This window comes from Balearica regulorum, chromosome 2 (assembly GCF_011004875.1).
Source record: "Balearica regulorum gibbericeps isolate bBalReg1 chromosome 2, bBalReg1.pri, whole genome shotgun sequence".
NCBI classification, from domain to species: domain Eukaryota; kingdom Metazoa; phylum Chordata; class Aves; order Gruiformes; family Gruidae; genus Balearica; species Balearica regulorum.
This window is the reverse complement of record NC_046185.1, coordinates 50,931,584-50,948,383: the sequence shown is the minus strand read 5'-3', so window position 1 is coordinate 50,948,383 and position 16,800 is coordinate 50,931,584. Positions and strand designations below refer to the sequence as shown.

At 39.0% G+C, this 16,800-nt stretch overlaps 1 protein-coding gene across 11 annotated transcripts in view; it reads right to left on the bottom strand.

Annotated features, from left to right (window-relative positions):
- ZNF521 (zinc finger protein 521) overlaps nucleotides 1-16,800 on the bottom strand; it is a 235,061-nt gene that overhangs the window by 109,117 nt on the left and 109,144 nt on the right. For all 11 annotated transcript variants that reach the window (XM_075744221.1, XM_075744214.1, XM_075744215.1 and 8 more), the window contains one exon: nucleotides 10,403-10,487. In XM_075744221.1, coding sequence (XP_075600336.1) covers nucleotides 10,403-10,487 — 85 coding nt within the window. The remainder of the gene's footprint in view (nucleotides 1-10,402; nucleotides 10,488-16,800) is intronic.

The following is a 16,800-nucleotide window of genomic DNA, read 5'->3' as shown; positions in this document are numbered from 1 at the left end:
AGGTAGGGCCTTGCTTAAACTAATCCTGAAATGTATTAATCACCAATTAATGAATGGGTTTCAAATTCATTTTCTATTATAGAACACCTCTGAGTATCTGAGCTTTTTCTAATAAAATGAGCTGGAATAACAGGATAGGAATAAGAAACACTCCAATTTGAGGCTGGTTTGAATTAATTCCCTATAGCTTGTTGTTAAGTTCATTGAAAACAATAATCCTGGTATGAGTGACTTTCTTTATAAGGTTGAGAAAATAACCGTATATTATAGCACTTATAGGCTCTCTTTGCAGGTGCAAATGGTCATACAGAGGCTAAATTCAGAACAGAGCTAGTTCACTGGAGAAATGCTATAGCACTACCTATATTTCTTAAGAGTAAATATAGCTCTATAAGACAAGAAGCATAAGACCTGCATCAACTCCAGATGGATATTACCAATTAATGATTTTCAGTGTGAAGACAGGTATGTCAACTGTCAAAAAAAAAAATCAAACACCACTCTCTCCACCCCGAACCAAAACATGGTCCACACCAGTCACCACTCTGGTGACCCAGACTCTTGGAGGGTGGAAAAGCAAATACACAGAGATTATGAAATCTGGTTAAGAAGCCTGGCGTGGTGGGGGGAGGCTGAGGGAGGGTGGTGTTAAGCTCAGAAGGTCCAGCTTCGGACCTCTTTGCTGATTTTGCATTAAGTATGCACCCTTAACCAGCATTACTAACTAGCTTGACATGGTTGTACTTTTCTCAACTAAGAGGCTGACCGGCTGCATGCAGTTAATCTCTAAATAATTTAATTTTTTGTTAACTGAGCATATTTAAAATCCAAAAAGAAATGCAAAAAACAGAAGCAAAGTCTTAAGTTCTACCTTTGTTTAAAAAACCAAAAAAATTCTTACATGTCCAGGATAATTTTTAAATGGATACTTTAGCATTTTTATTATTTGAGATGGGTGCACCCTACTGCACCAGAAAAAAACACCAGAGATCCTTATTGTTACTAATGAAGAAAATTATAACAGACATGGTTGAAGTACTATTATTCCCCTTTCTCTCTTCTTGCTGTCCTCAGTGTTATTTACATTGATGTGAATTGCAAGTAAACCAATATTATCCATCTCTCTGTTTTTTCCTTAATTTGTTGACTTTAATTTTAGTAAGTCTTAAATAAGCGCTTACTGAAGATGAAGTAAGATATGCAAGCAAGTAGTCCTTTTATCAACAATTTTGCCACAGAAATACACAAACATTTCAATGGCTCTTCATTAGCAAACAAATCAACAAGTGATATTTTAATGCATGACTTTATTCCATCTCTGTGGGGACTGTAGTTGAGAGTGTGATGTACAGTACAGAGAAAGGAATCATCAGCCACAATGTCCCAGGGCTCTATCCATTGAGGACTTCTCAGCCTCCGCTTAAAGAGTGCATTTAATTGACTGATAGACAGTAGCTTCTTTGTTCACAGAAGACAGCGAAGTAATGGCAGCTTGAAAATCGTACCATCTACAGGATCTCCTGAGACTAGTAACAGGGGGATATGTGTCAGGAATAAATAAATAATCTAATTATTAAGCCACTTCCTGTCAAGTTAACTCCAATTTGTTGGCTTTTGAAGGCAACAAAACGAGGCATTTTTCCTCATTATGCTTCTCTTTTTATACCACTGGTAATCACAGGCGGATTAAAGGGTGCCTGATTGGTTTTTTTGTCAAGAAACTGAGAAGCAGCCAACAGTACAGAAAAACAGAGTTGGGGTTAGAAGAAATTTTCATGCTTGTCTCCTTTCCAGCTCCCTAACAGCCCACACTGCTGCCCCATACAGTGCTGCCAGCTGTACAGCAAATGTGTACCCCTCCAACGGCGGCCTACCAGGCCACAGGCTCCATCCTGAGAGCTGTGAGATACCTTGCAATCTTGGCAGGTAGCTACTGCTGTCATAGGCATAATTCTAAAGGTGACCTACGAAACCCCGTCAGCTCACCAAATGCAACAATATGAGCAGCTGAAGCTCGACACCCACTCTCCATATTGGCTTCTTTTGTTTCGCTTCCCGCTCTTACATCGCAAGGAGAAACCTTGGGACATACTCCGTTGAAGAATCGGCGGCTTCTCTGCTAAGAACAGGGACGATTTAGAAAAGCGATGCTGAGGCTACCCTCTGTGCTGACAGCTAAACACAGCCCGGAGGAATGTGCTAAGGCTACCGATAAAGCCTGCAAATACAAACGGTCAGCAACAAAGAACAAAAGGGAAGGCTGACACCATGCCATTAATCCAGCCCGTGGTGCCGAAGTATTAACACGCACGGTATATCACTGCAACGGCCTGGAGGAGAATCTTACAGCAGGTGAAGGGAGAGGGACAACTTTCGTACTGGCTGGCGTTACCTTTAGGTAGCGTCCCCTTCATCAAGTGCTATTTATTTCATACCACAGGCAGTTCTGCAGGGAAAATCTAAAGCTTACATATGCGTTACTTCATTTCTTTACAAAATGAACTCCAGCCTGAATTGGGGACATTTTTAAAATGCTTCTTTTAGTGGCATTATCATCACTATTATTACTACTACTGATTTTATATAACAATAAGACGTTTCCATTCTATTTTATTAGAATTTTTTGAGTCCAAGGTGCCCCCCCTCCAAAAAAAAAAAAAAAGAGGGGGGTGGTTCCTAGATGTTTGCGCACTGTTTCCTGACCAAACCATTTGTGATTTCATAGGCCGGGATGGTCTTTCCTAAAAGCTGTCTCAAAAATCCAGCAACCGTTCCTGCTTCCAGCCCCCAAAATGAAGTGCCAGCTCTAAGCAGAGCCCCTGGGCTCTCGGTGGGCGAAGGCTTGTGCCTGGGACGAGGGGGTGGCAGGGTGTCTCTGTCCCAAATAGGTGTCACGCATATGAGTGAAGGGTGCCGCTCTACAGCTGCCTTCGCCGCTTTCGAACGCATCTTGAATTTTTTGTTAAATTGCGCAGATAATTAAAGCCTCTTCATATTTACAGTCTGCTTCATTGGTACCATGAATTCTGTTTTCAGTTACTGTCTGCAAATTCCCTCTCTGCACAATTTCATACTAAGCAATAACACTTCATTTTACATAAGTTTTATCTGATGTCCCCATACAGAGCTGCCAGCTGTACAGCAAATGTGCAGCTCTCAAACTGAGGCCTACTAGGCCACAGGCTCCATCCTGAGATCTGTAAGGCACCTTGCTGTCATTGGCAAGCATTCCCTGCTATCGCTGCTACCATCGCTCCACACTACACACAACTTAAAATCATCTGATTATTAGAATTTGTGGTCCACACTCCATTTTATCCTTTATTTAATCTATCCCCAGATCACACATTTGTTTAAATGTTTTGGCTGGTTTACAAATCATGCAGCCATCTGCACAGTAGGTGTGACACCATTTTTTAGACAAAAGTTACATTACAAAACAACAAAGATAAAGTCATTTGAAATGCTTTGGTGTTTGTTATTCTGCCCGGTTTGCTTGGACCAACTCTAAGAAATAAATAGAATTATCTGTGTAAATCGATGAACATCTATGAAAAACAACACCCAGCAGAACGCAGAGCTTGCTCCATTACCTACGTTAATATCATGACAGCTGAGGAGAGATGACCTGGCCCACTTCTCATCTCTCCTGTACAGATGGCTATTAAAGAGAAAGTATCCCTTTTGTATGGTCCATGCAGAAACCCTTTATGGGCTTTTCAAATAAGCCAGCATTGCCCACAGGAGAGTAGCTTCCTGTTAGTATTAAATGGCCCAGATTTCCTCTATTTTGTAACCCAGCTCCTCACAAAATAAACCTACGTTTTCTCAGATTTAACACCAAATGCTGTTTTTTCTGGGTATTTCAATTACATCTCCTCATTTTGCAGTCAAGGTGACCAAGTTTCCTCTAACTTTTGGACAACTTCTCACCAGCTCTGCCTGTAAATAGGAGGTTCCCAGGCATCCAAATCATTTTCTGATGCTAAGAGGGCATGATCCGTTTCTTCACTGCAAATCGACAATTTCCATTTCTTATGACCTAGGAATCCATGAAAGATGACCGACAAAAGTAAGTCTCTACCTCCTTCCTCCTCTAGTGTGTAGATGTGTATCTTTGGATACTTCTTCTCCTAAACCTTGGGTAAGAGAGACTCCACAACATCAGTTTTACTGTACAGTGATTAAACTGACATTCTGAAGACGTGTTACTTGAGGGCAACATGGTGCAACAAGTCTTAGTTGCCCAGCACAGTCTTCTGCATATGTGAAAGGAAAATCATGGGTTTTAATGACCTCAGGCATTAGACAAATAACAGAATGTGTGAATGCCACATGCTATTACAACCAGACTAAAATTTTCACGGGCTCCAGAAAGCCGATTGAGGTATGTCCTTTGTCATGACATCAGTGATGTTGTCCACACGTACCATAACGCACACTCTACAAATGTGAGGCAAATAAGATGATTTATTTTTATAGGTTTATTATGCACGCAGTTAATACATGCATAATGCAAACATGCATATCCACACAACATGCAAGCATATATACATATTATATACTTATATCACTGTCACTGAAAAAATAAAAAATCATGAGTTGCACTAAAATGTGTCTTTACGTCTTCTAATGGTTACACACTACTTGTTATTGTAAAACACAGCTGTAAAATTTCTTTGCAAAGAAATTAAAATGTTAGATCCCACTTTCTACGTACTCTTCTTTTTAAACTACAATTGCTCCAGCATAGATTTGTTTACCTGGGGCTTAATGAAGTATTTGCTGCTGTAAAGCAGAATTCTTCTTCTCAACTACAGGGTTGCTTCATCCTGTTTTCCCATTTGCTTCCTAACTTTGGTGCTTGGCATCTTTTTTTCTTTCCCTTAATTTCCTCCTGCTCACACCTGCTACCTTGCTCAATGCTACACAACATGCTCCCCTCGAAACCAAGCTTCCCTCCCTCATCACAATAGACTTCACAAAACGTTTTTATACATGACACTGAAAAGGTTAAAAAAAGAAAAGCCTGTTTACTTATCAGAAACAATCTAGATAAATATTTTCAAAAGTAGGGTTGCAAAAAGGTACTGAAACCTGACCGTCGCATCCTTCCCACCCCGACTTTTCAGAGGGGTAGTGGCTCTTGCTATGACACTGGGGCTTGCTTTCTCCATCAAGAAAAGTAGCAGCAAAGATTGTGGCTGTTTCCCTCTTTTATCATTCTCTTTGTCAGCCTGATCAGTCCTCAATGGTAAATGTGCTGCTCTGTTGTGCACAGCCAGCGGCTTGCAATTTGCTCACTATGTTTCATGAGACAGTTGTTTGTGGCTGTTTGGAACACATTTACCTCTTTGGGGATTTATGCGCTAGTTGCAATGCCAACCTCCATAGTGATAGAGATTTCTTTCTAACTAAAATAGATAATTAGAAGCTGGTAATTATTGGTCAAGAATTATCAGAGTGAAAAAAATTAAGCTCTTCATAAATAGTTCTTGGCAATGTCATCTCTTTACATTATCTCATGCCTAACAGCACTTTACTCAGAGCACTTACAAATTTACACTACTGCTGTTGAGTGTCATAATTTTATATGGAGTAATTCCTTTTCTGAGTTAAACATGTCTGAAGTCCCCCAGTTCTGAGCCATGCTGTATGTGCATGTGTGCAAAATCCTAGGCAACTGTTCCAGCAACTGTTTAGTCTATTTACACTGAACTGCATCAGATAATACAGATGTAAAGGAATCAGTGGAAGAAAAAACAATGTTTTGCTTGTCTGCTTAAAATAACAGAGAAAATAATAGGAGGAGCAGCGGAGTGCAGCAAACAGAACACAAACAATGGCAGACTCTCTTCCTACCCTCTCAGGTCAAATGCCAACTGTAAACTATGTGATGAAAACAAAGGGATGCCAGAAAGCCTCCCTTTTTTCCACAGACACCATACACACAGAAATAGAATTTTCTCAAAGAAAACTGCTAAAAATGCTACATATTCCACCCAGAGGGAAAGGTAAAAGAAAGAAGGTGGCTGAAGAATTATCATTTATGCCAGCACTTCCTAAACCCATACGAAACACGCCTGGATTTACGTTTCCTCCTTTCCCACTCAAAAGCTGAGAAATTCTTTTACCAACAAATTTCAATACACACACTGACAAACATGTTTTCATTTGGCAATCATCCTCACAATTATCCAAACAAAAGTACATGCTTGCATCTAGGTCCAAAATAATGCCGAAACAGAGGGCCTATTTAAAAAAGCCCACAGTTTGCCTCACTTTCCATCCACTGGCATCCCCTAGCCTAAGCTTGAATCAGTGTGTAGTTTAAGCAAACACAGGCGTTGCTTGATGAAGCACAGCATCTAGAAATGTGCAGACAGATCTGGCAGTCACAACTCTTGAACTTCTACTCACTTAACACAAGCAAGGAATTCCACTTCTTCGCCTCTTTGTCCTCAGCTATTCAATGGAAAAGGCTTATTGCCCTGTCCCATCACAAAGATGTGGGGAAGACTTGATTAAAGGCTGCAGAACAGTCTTAAAATGGGAAGTTCTCAAACATGTAGTTACTGAGGAAAGCCATCTCTATGACACCTTTTAAATATATAACTTGTATAATAATGAATGTAAATTGTATTGTTGTCAGAGATACTTAAGGTTACACTTCACTGGGTCATCTGCAGATTTTATTTTCCATTAGGTGGCATAATCCCTCTTGTTGAATTGATTGAAACGTGTAATAAAATCTGTAAAAACACTATATACCCTCCTAACAAAGAAGAGTAAGAGGCTTTTCAAATAGTCTCTAATCCCTCTTCCCCTGCTAAATGTCTAGTTGAGATTATATTTGATTAGAGAAAAACACACACATACACACAACCTAAAAATACCTACCCTCAGTGGAGCTATTTTAGCCAACAAAGTAATTCCGGTTGCCTTATTTAAAAGTCTAAGATTCACACTGGGGTTTTATAAACATATCTTTGCCTCAGTGACCTTCCATAATGCAACTTCTTTCTGTGGATGTTAGCAACATGAACTCAGTTTACATCCCAGGATCGTGTTCAAGGGGCACAGGAATTACATGGAAGACCATCAACTTTTCTAGGCTCCCAAACTGCTAAAAAGATGGTGAGCAGCAACTGTTTCTCTCAGCTGGCTGAGCATGTATCTCCATCAGTGGTTCCCACCCATTTCTGAATGGAGTTTGGCAGATGACTTTCCACCTTCTTGTTTGTCCCATGTCCCAGCTGCCTCCCTTTTTCTCTTTTCTCTAAATTATGATTATGTGGTCCTTCAGCTAAGAAGACACCACATCCATCGATAACTGCAACACAGACAGTGCTAGCATTTTACTATGAGAGGAAATAACAGTACATTTGATCATAGAATCATACAGAATCACAGTATGGTTTGGGTTGGAAGGGACCTCAAAGATCATCTAGTTCCAACCCCCCTGCCATGGGCAGGGACACCCTCCACTAGACCATGTTGCCCAAAGCCCCATCCAACCGGATCTGGGGATTATCACATCATTTGACTTTTAATGCCTGCCTTCCCAGATTACCTTCCCTGTCTCTCATATTTAAAGTCCTTTTTTTCCTCTATCTCTTCCTGAAGCTTTCTCAGTTTCCCTTCCCCAGAGGAGTGGAGACACTACATCTCGTTCTGCCAATCTCCTACTGGGAAAGCAGGACAGAAAGACATATTTTATCAGATACATGTAAAAAAGGGAGGGACCAACGTGTTTAGGAAACCAGGGTTTTTTGTTTGGTAAATGCGCTGTGTCAACAAGTCAATATTCACTTGTTTCATCTGATATATTTTTCAATCTACATATTAATATGCATGCAGATATCTATGGATATATATATGGGTTATGTATTCTATATATTCACACAACTGCGTTTGCGTGCCTTTTTTCTCTATTATATATGAATACTATAAGCCTACCTACAGACACACATAAACTGAGGCCAATTTTAAATAGCTTGATGCCACCCCTTGAACCTTTCTCTCTAGACAGAATACGGTCTTGGAAAAAGGCCTGTGAACAATGGTATAAATTAAAGGGGAGGAGGGAGAATGAAATTAGAAAGATAGCTAAGGAAAAATCCAATTAGTGGTGAGAAGGCTAACAGAATTGGAGATCAGAAATTATTTTTCCCTGTGCTTCGATTCTGAGGTCACATTCAAAACTCTCCGGAACGTTGATATTCCTTTCACTCCATCCCAACACAAAATCCCCTTGCATTTGCTTAATCGAGGCTACATCATTAGGAGCTGCACTGTTAAGTCTGGCAGTGCAGATAAGAATCTTCCACTGAACACAGATTACCACAAGCATGACCGGCAAATCTCCCTGCATGTTTTGCAAGCTCCTTCTTTATTTCACTGGGAAGATTTTATATTAAGCACGTTTAAATCTGTGTCACTATGGTTATGTCATGAAGCAATATCATGCATGATTAGATACAACATAGACAAAACAATTAAATATTTTTTAAAAGATTCTTTCTCATTCAACCTCATCCAGCTTTTAGAAATAAAACATAGGCAGTTAATAGCTCAGTTTAAGAAAATCTCAGTCTTTTCAGATCTGCAGGCTGGAGCAAGCTAACCGGATTTGTCCTGCTTTACTGACTCCCTCCTCCTTTCTCTCCTCCCATTCTCACCCTTTACTAAAACTCATGCAGAAAATACAGGGGGGAAAAAAAAAAAAAAGAAAATCTGAGTATTTCATCAAAGTGGGCTCCTATCCTGAAAATCTGAGGCACTTGGGAAGTGGGTGGCAAGCAAACACAGCACTCTGCCATTCCAGCATCATCCCTTACCCACAGTGTCCAAACTCCCTGTCACCTTTCAGTGTCACTATATGCTACAATTAAGAACATGTCAAACACTGGATTCAAAGAAAACAGCAGAAGTGGTGAGTTCTGTTGTTGGTAATAACCTACTTTTAAATTCCACGTTATTGACCCAGATTGAATACTATGAGGCAGTTCAAATTATCTCCTCCCCAAAGACACAAAATATCAAAACTAAGACTTAATCCAAGAGGCAAATCGCTTTGCTCCTTTACAAAGCCTGCTTGTAATTTGCGTTTATTCATTTTTATCGGAAGTATATAAAACGTTCATGCTCTAAACATATTAAAAGTTAATACTTAAAAGCACTCAGAATAATGGGCTATTAAGTTTTGGCAGGTAACTTTCTTTTACAGTGCAGCCAAATTACTAGTGCTTATGGAAGAAATCTGCACGTTATCTTGAAAGGAAAAAAAACAGACCATCAAACTAAGTATTTTTAAATTATAAAATGAAAAAAAAAAAAACCCAGCAAATTCTCTTCTGTTGGATATGTAGTTACTGGCTTCTATACCATATCATTTGGTTTGTGCTTTACATGCTTTTCTATTATCATAGCAAGAAAAACTGTGAAAGGGAAGCAGGAGTATAAAATCAGTGGTATCCATCTCCGTCTTGAAACGTGAAATTTGGAAAAGAGGCTAAAAACAAAACGAGACAACCCTGGCAATGTTATCTTATTAGTGGGCAAATGATGTGCTTGATAAATTTAATTGGCTGATAGAACTCTTAGTGCTATTACTGAGTGGTTACCAAATTGGAAACATTATGGGTAGTCCTAAGGGAATAAGCAAATAATAGGAAAATATGAATATCAAAGAAAAAGCAGCTTTTGTTTTATTCCAATTTACAACTATAACAGCCTTGTAAACATCAAGCCAGGCTTGGATTCAGGAATCCTAAAAGACTTTTAAAAATGCTTGTACCTTAAAGAGCAGACTCCATTACTGAATACTACCATTCCTTATTTTTTCAAATAAATGATAGTATTTAATTGTATACGGATACACTCAGGACTTTTTTCCAGACTGCTCAAACACAACAAACAATACTATTTTATAGCCATTTGAATTATTTATGTTTCCTAATGACAAAAACTCGCCAGTTTTGATTTTGGTACCAAGGTGCTTGAGAAGTACACAGTAGTGTCATTACCATAATAACTTCTGAAATTAAAACCTGTCTAAAACTCTACGGAAAGCTAACATCCAGTTCATTAACCATTCCTGTTAGTTTGTTTTCAATAATGCAAAAATGATTAGAAGTTTAATTTGCTAATCACCTGTGTTTTGACTGGCAGTGGATATATAATTCTCTGCAGAAGTCTAAACTAGCCCTTGCAGAAAATAAAATATGCTAATGCTTTATCAAGTCTAATAATATGAATAAAAAAATCAATCATGCCTAGGTTAATCATTGATGGATGAACAATTAATTTCTCCTTAACTCTGTTTAATTTTAGCAGCAATGATGATCATGAGTAAGAGAAATGGCTATCTGTCTTTGAGAACTTTTAGTGCTTCACTTACCAATCATGTGGTTTGCAACATGAACTTGGATATCCCATTCATTGTAGAAAACCATCTGACATTTGATGCACTGGTAGGTCTTCTTCTAAAGAAACAAGGGTAGATAAAATTTACTGAAACATACAATTGGAACCATTTCATTATAACTCAAAATACTGAGTTCAAAGTGGTCATTTAAAGCTCTCCAGCAGTGTTTTCATTAAGGCTTAATTATTAATTTTAAAAATAAGACTCTGCAGTTCTGTAGTACCTTTTATCTGAGTTTCCTGAAACTCTGTAGAGATTGTTTATTTTTCAGCTTCCTAACTCCATGGACAGACCAGTATTGCTAAAACACCAGCTTTATATTCATGGAAGGCAAAACGCAATAAGGATACGTGGGATGTGATCCAAACAACACTGAACTCAACACGAATCCTTCCTTATATACCCATGGATTAGGCCCGCTACAGAACTAAAGAGAAGGCAGGAACAGAGCACAGAAATCGGAAATCTGCTTCTCCCTCATTCTCAACTGCGCTGCAGAATCTCCTCTGCACCACAGATTTTAAATGGTCCATCAGGTTGCCATCTTACAAGGAGGGAAAAATCCCTGCTAGTCTGGAGAGATGGTTACTGCATCCGAGAAGTTGCTTCAATATCTATTGGCAAGCCTGTACTAAAACTGAGAAGGTTGGCTGGAAACTAGCCAGAGAGCAATCCTTCTGGCCACATTAGATTGGGCCTGACTTCACTTAAAAATCATGGTGTATACAGATCAAATGTCATTATAAACAAGGAAATGCATTGCTCTGCTCTCTTTGGTGCACAGGAAAAGTTTTTCATTTGTGTCTTGGTGTCTTTCAAAAAAGATCTGCTATTTCACTTCTCTACAAACTATATCACTCGTCCAAGACATTTCAACATCCTGAGAATGTGATTTTATTTTCTCTTCTTATTTTTGTTGACCTGAATTGGCCAGAGATTTGAAATTGGAAAGCATTGTTTTAAAAGTGATAACTAAGAGTATATTTAAAAGTAAGATTTTGGGTTTTCATCATAAGACTTAAAATCTGCAGTTATCCAGGCATCTAATGAGACAAGTCAGATTCGTAAAATTATTCAACTGCATAATTGTAGTATCAAGGACTCAAGTCCTCAGGTAACAGTCCTGGAGAGCTCAAGTGTTGTTTTGAAGATGCAATGAATGCAAGGTAAGCCCTGAACTGCCACATCAAGGCAGTAACTCAAGAGACATGTATCTTTCTGTACAGCCACAGACACCTTGCCTACATCAGCAAAAAGGAAAAAAAAAAAAAGAAAAAAAAGGAAAAACACATATTTTTTAAGGAATATGAAGTTACAAAATGCTGGCACAGATGTAGTAAATTGCAGATTTCATATATATTAGTTGAGGAGGAAGTAGTCTTCACTGGATAATGTGCATTGAAAATACAGCCTGTCTTGTATATATTTAACTTCTGAAGAGTGTTATGCAGCTGGTTTTATCTATTATATTTTTTTTTTTTTTAAAAAGTTGTTTATTTTTCCTGACTCTGAATATTATTAAAGACTTGCTGGATTTGTTATCAGCATCTAATTTTAGATGCCCTGTCCCAGACTGATAAAGTGCCCATTCATTAAGTATCTTTCCACTTCAAGCCTGTAGGCAGAAATATAAAGACTTTTCCAACATATGTCATTTTGTCTTACCAAGTTAACTGAAAAATTAGTGACTAATCAAAGTCAACTCTGAAATTAAGTGTTCCTGTGGGCTCCTCTTTACAAATCTCCCATTGCTTCTCATACACAGAGGCTATTTTAATTTTCTTGATGACAATAACAAAATGTGCTGCGTTGCTTCTCGGTGGAAACAATCATAAGCCTTTTTTTTTCTGTTTTTCATTTAAATCAACTTTAGTTTTCTGAAATGTAACCAAGTTAAAACCTTATGTAGACAAACAAAATCAACGGGCCCCCAGAAAACAAATCTGTTTTGACTTAGTTTTACAGTTAAGATTTGTAAAGCCTGCTGTTTTGAAAGATACACCACTTTTTCTCTTTTTTGTTGTTGTAACAATACTGGTAACGTTGGTAGAAATTCAGACTCAGTCTATTATATGTTGGCAAATTTAACCTTACTGCACTACATCTAGATCTATCAAAGACCTCTAAATAATGACAGTCACGATCACAGATTTATTATGCTAAGCTCTTTACAAGATGCTTTTTGATGCTGACATATAGAACAACAATATTGCATAAATAACAATCACTCTCCCTTTTTTTTAAACATTGTTTCCCTTTAGAACTAGTTAGAAAATATTTCTTACTCCCTGATGACTGGCACTATATATTGTTTATTAGCATACCCCTAGCATTATTCCTGATATGTGACTTTGTTCAAAAACAAAGAAACATAAACTTAATGGCTGGTCTTTTCTCTTGTTAGCACAGAAACGCAGAGTGCATGTCAAGAATTGTTGGCAAAATTATGACTGATGTATGTAATGACAACACATACAAAGGTTGGGGTTTTTTTGAAGTCTAATGCCAAAAAATAACCTCATTTGACAACACCAACAAAATAATAATTTACTAGCACTTACTAGCCTCTTCAAAATGATCTGACATATTTGCAGAATCACACACAGAGGTTTTCTTTTTATCATGAAGGGAAGACTGCTTTTGTGACTGCTGCTTGATCAAACGCTAATTCTTTTTTGTTTCCAAACATATTCTAAAATGTTGACATCAACTTCTATTAGCTCAACACACAGTCATCTCAAAGTGTCTAAACTTGTGCATGGTTAAGTTTTTATTTTAAAAGCAAACTCTGTAAATTCCATTTACTCTTAGATTTTCAAAGTGATCAAACCCAGTCATTTTCACACCACGCTGAACAAACCCCACACACTTATTTCCATATGTTTGGCATTCTAAGGAAGTCCTTTTCCACTGCAAGTTACATCTTAGTCTCACAAGCTTTGTCAGAACCACAGGACTCGTAACTGCTCACAGGAGCTCCTGGGTCCTGATGTGCTTCAGGGCTGGTCTCAATTCCCTGCTGGGGTGAGATCCAGGGGGACACCCAGCCCCTCCTCACTCCGGGGTCCCACAAAGGGGAAACTTGGGGGAATAAGACCAAAACGAGCTCTGGGGTATTGCAGCTCCATGTCCTTTGGCTTGATTAGCTGGGGAAGAAGTCTTGCGGCACTTGTGTCGCACAGCACAGAAGAAAAATTGGGTTGTGACTCAAGGAGGCATTTGAATCTCTCTTGAGTGTCTCCAGCCTTTTGCGATACAAGATGGCTCCACACGGAAAGAAGTGTGGGGCTGTGACAGCCATCCTTACCGCAGCTGTTTGCAGTGAGGATCCTTGGCCGAGCTCCGGGCCCCTCTGCCCAAGTGACCTGTGCCTCCTAGGGAGCACTCAGCGGGACAGACAGAGCAGGCACCCCGGCCTTGCTGCTCCAGCTCCCAGCCCAGGGCTCCACACAATGACAAAGGGTGGACACACAATGATGAAAGTTACTCCCTAACCTGCCACCGCTGCATTTGCCAGAGGACACCTCTCGGCCTCCTGCGAGAGACAGAAACATGACACATTCTCATTCTCCCCTCCAAACACAGAAACAAGCTGATGCACATTTCCTGTTACAGGGTAATTTTGTATCAGCAAAGGTGGGCCACAGAAGACCCTTACCAGTGCATTCCCATATGGAGTTGGGCAGGTCCAGTATGGTATCTGGAGAAGCCGCACTGCGCTCTAAACTGTGCCTTGTTGCAAAACTTCCAAAGATTTGTTCCAGAGGAGAGTGACACATACATTATCAGATGGGATTAAGAAAGTGGTTTAACTTTTCCCTTTTCTTATTGTGGCCTCATCTTTTCATAAAAACTCTTCAATAAACAAGCCCACAATCCTTCACTAAACCCCCTCCTGTCAAGAACCTAAATGCCAATTTGCTTCCTACATGCTAAGTGTAAATCTGAGGCCCAAGTCATTCAAAATTGTCGTAGAAGAGTAACTGCTTGGACTAGATGTCTCACAAGAGCACTGAGCAATCCAGTTGCCTCTTGTATTCCTGCTTGTTTGCATCCCTGTTTTCAGAACCAATTTAAAGCCATGCAAAGCTTCTCTGTGACTACATTTAATGAGCTTTGGATTGGGCCTTCAATCCATGCAGAGCATATGCATGTGTCTCTCTAACCTTTTGAATAATTAATGCCACCTAGACCTTTAATTATTGTCCTGATCCTCACTTGTCACTTCGCAGTTTTCAGAATTTCCTTTCTATAAAGGTGCCCAAAGTGTCCGTGTCATGTCAAATGAGGCTTTGCTCCTTTCATAAACGACCCAATATGGTCTTTCAATCGGTACTTCAGTTCTGTGTCCAGAATTTTATTTGCTTTTATAAACAAAGTAAAACACCTAATAAAGACTCTTACTAGAGGATTTACAGTTCTATTCAGAAGTGCTTCAGATGCGTGTAGAAGATCCTTCTATGTAGCCTTCTGTGCCCTGTGACTGTCGAGGTATCCATACATTCTTCTTTTTCTATTCCCTAGCCTCATTATATTACTTGAAAATGAACTGCATGTGCTACTTATCTGCCCATGCTCCACCTCCTTGTCAAAGTCATTCAGAATTTTATCATCTTCCTATTTTGTTCTGACATTTCTTCAGTTTTGTACTATCAGGGAGTTTCATCACCTTACTACTTACTCTTTCTTCCAGATAACTGATATGCTGCATAAATTCAACAAAATTGGTGCAAATAATGATTCTTAAGGCTTTCCACTACTCACACCCCTACAACCTAACCTGCTTCAATTCACAAGACTCCTATACTTCCCATACCCAAGCTAGTGTTTCTTTTCTTTTTTAATCAAAGTATCTCTCCCTATGCCATATTTATTCACCCAACAGATTAGTCTTTTGTACTATACTGTTTCAAAAGCTTTGCTAAAATCCTGGTAAATCATGTTTATAGGCTTCTCTGTCAGCACTTGTGGCTACTCTCTCAAAATACTCTTTACTGAAAATTCTAAGCATGATCCTCCCTTTGTCAATCTTTGTCCTCTATCCTTCATTAAATCCAAACTTTCTAGGTGTTCTTCTATCATGCCTTTGATAAGCCTTTCTCTCATGTTCCTCACTGTTCAAATCAAGCTCACAAACCAGTAATTTCATGCATAATCCTTACATCCCCTGGTTAATGTCTGTTTAGTAGCCTTTTCCCAGGCTCTTGATACCTCCTCATAAAAGACTGTCAATTTATCTGCTTAACGTTTCCTTTATCTTCAGTTCCTTTCTCTGAGAATTTTGGGATTTTTCTGTGTTTGTAAGTCACTTTTTCTAAACTATCTTCCATTATATTACACCTAATCCATACTTCATTCTTCTCCATGGGGAGGATATGCCACAAGCTTCACAACAAAGCATTTTTTTCCACAGTATTGGTTTCCTTGATTACATATACCATTTCTAGATCTCCTATATCCCCCTTTTAACTGAATACTTGTTTCCTATATGAGAACCATAAATATGTCTTCATATGTACCATGTCTCCATTACCTCTTTTGCATCTGGGCTTGCAGGCACCCCTAGTTTATTCTCTACTCCTTTCAGATCTCTTGCATGCACTACCAAAACCAGCTTTGATGTGTACCTGTTAACCTCCCAATAACCTCCAGTTTGCACCTAGGTGCACTGTTTACCCTTGTCACAGGGTACTTTCGAGGCTTTTTCCACTCCTTTTCAGAACAGACCAAGGGCATGGATCAATGACACAGCCGAGACAACCTGCTGCTGCCGAAGGAGAGTGATGCCACACCTCCCACATCCTCTAATTCCCCTCTCCCAGATCAAGCATTCAATCAGAGTTTCCCTCACATTAAATCTGGGGTGGAGCTAATTCAACCTATTAAAACAACAGAAAGGTAATGCAACAAGATAAAGTGAATAGCTTCCAACAAATCATATGCAAAACCAAGTTAAAACTTGCACACTAACTACAGTAACATGCAAGTGCTAACTACTAGTGCTGCCAGCTGATTTTTTACATCATTATTTTATTAAGCATTTGCAGTGTGCTTGGCCCTGCATGAGGCACAAGAGCAACCACGGTCCCAGCTTATTTGTCCATTTAGCCATTTTTCATCATAGCTTAGATTATTTTTGACAGTACCTTAATTGAGGATTTCTTTTCTATCTTCCTGGATGCTTATTTTGTCAACCTTAAGCTCTAAAAAAACTAAGCATATGTTACCCAGTTTCTCTGCATAGTTAGCTATTTATCTTGCTTATGGGGCACTGTCATCTTGCATTTTTTTTGAACTGACTAATTGCTAACTCTTCTCATTGCTCACACAACACCCTTTAATTAGTATTTCTTGATTGCTTTTAAAAATGT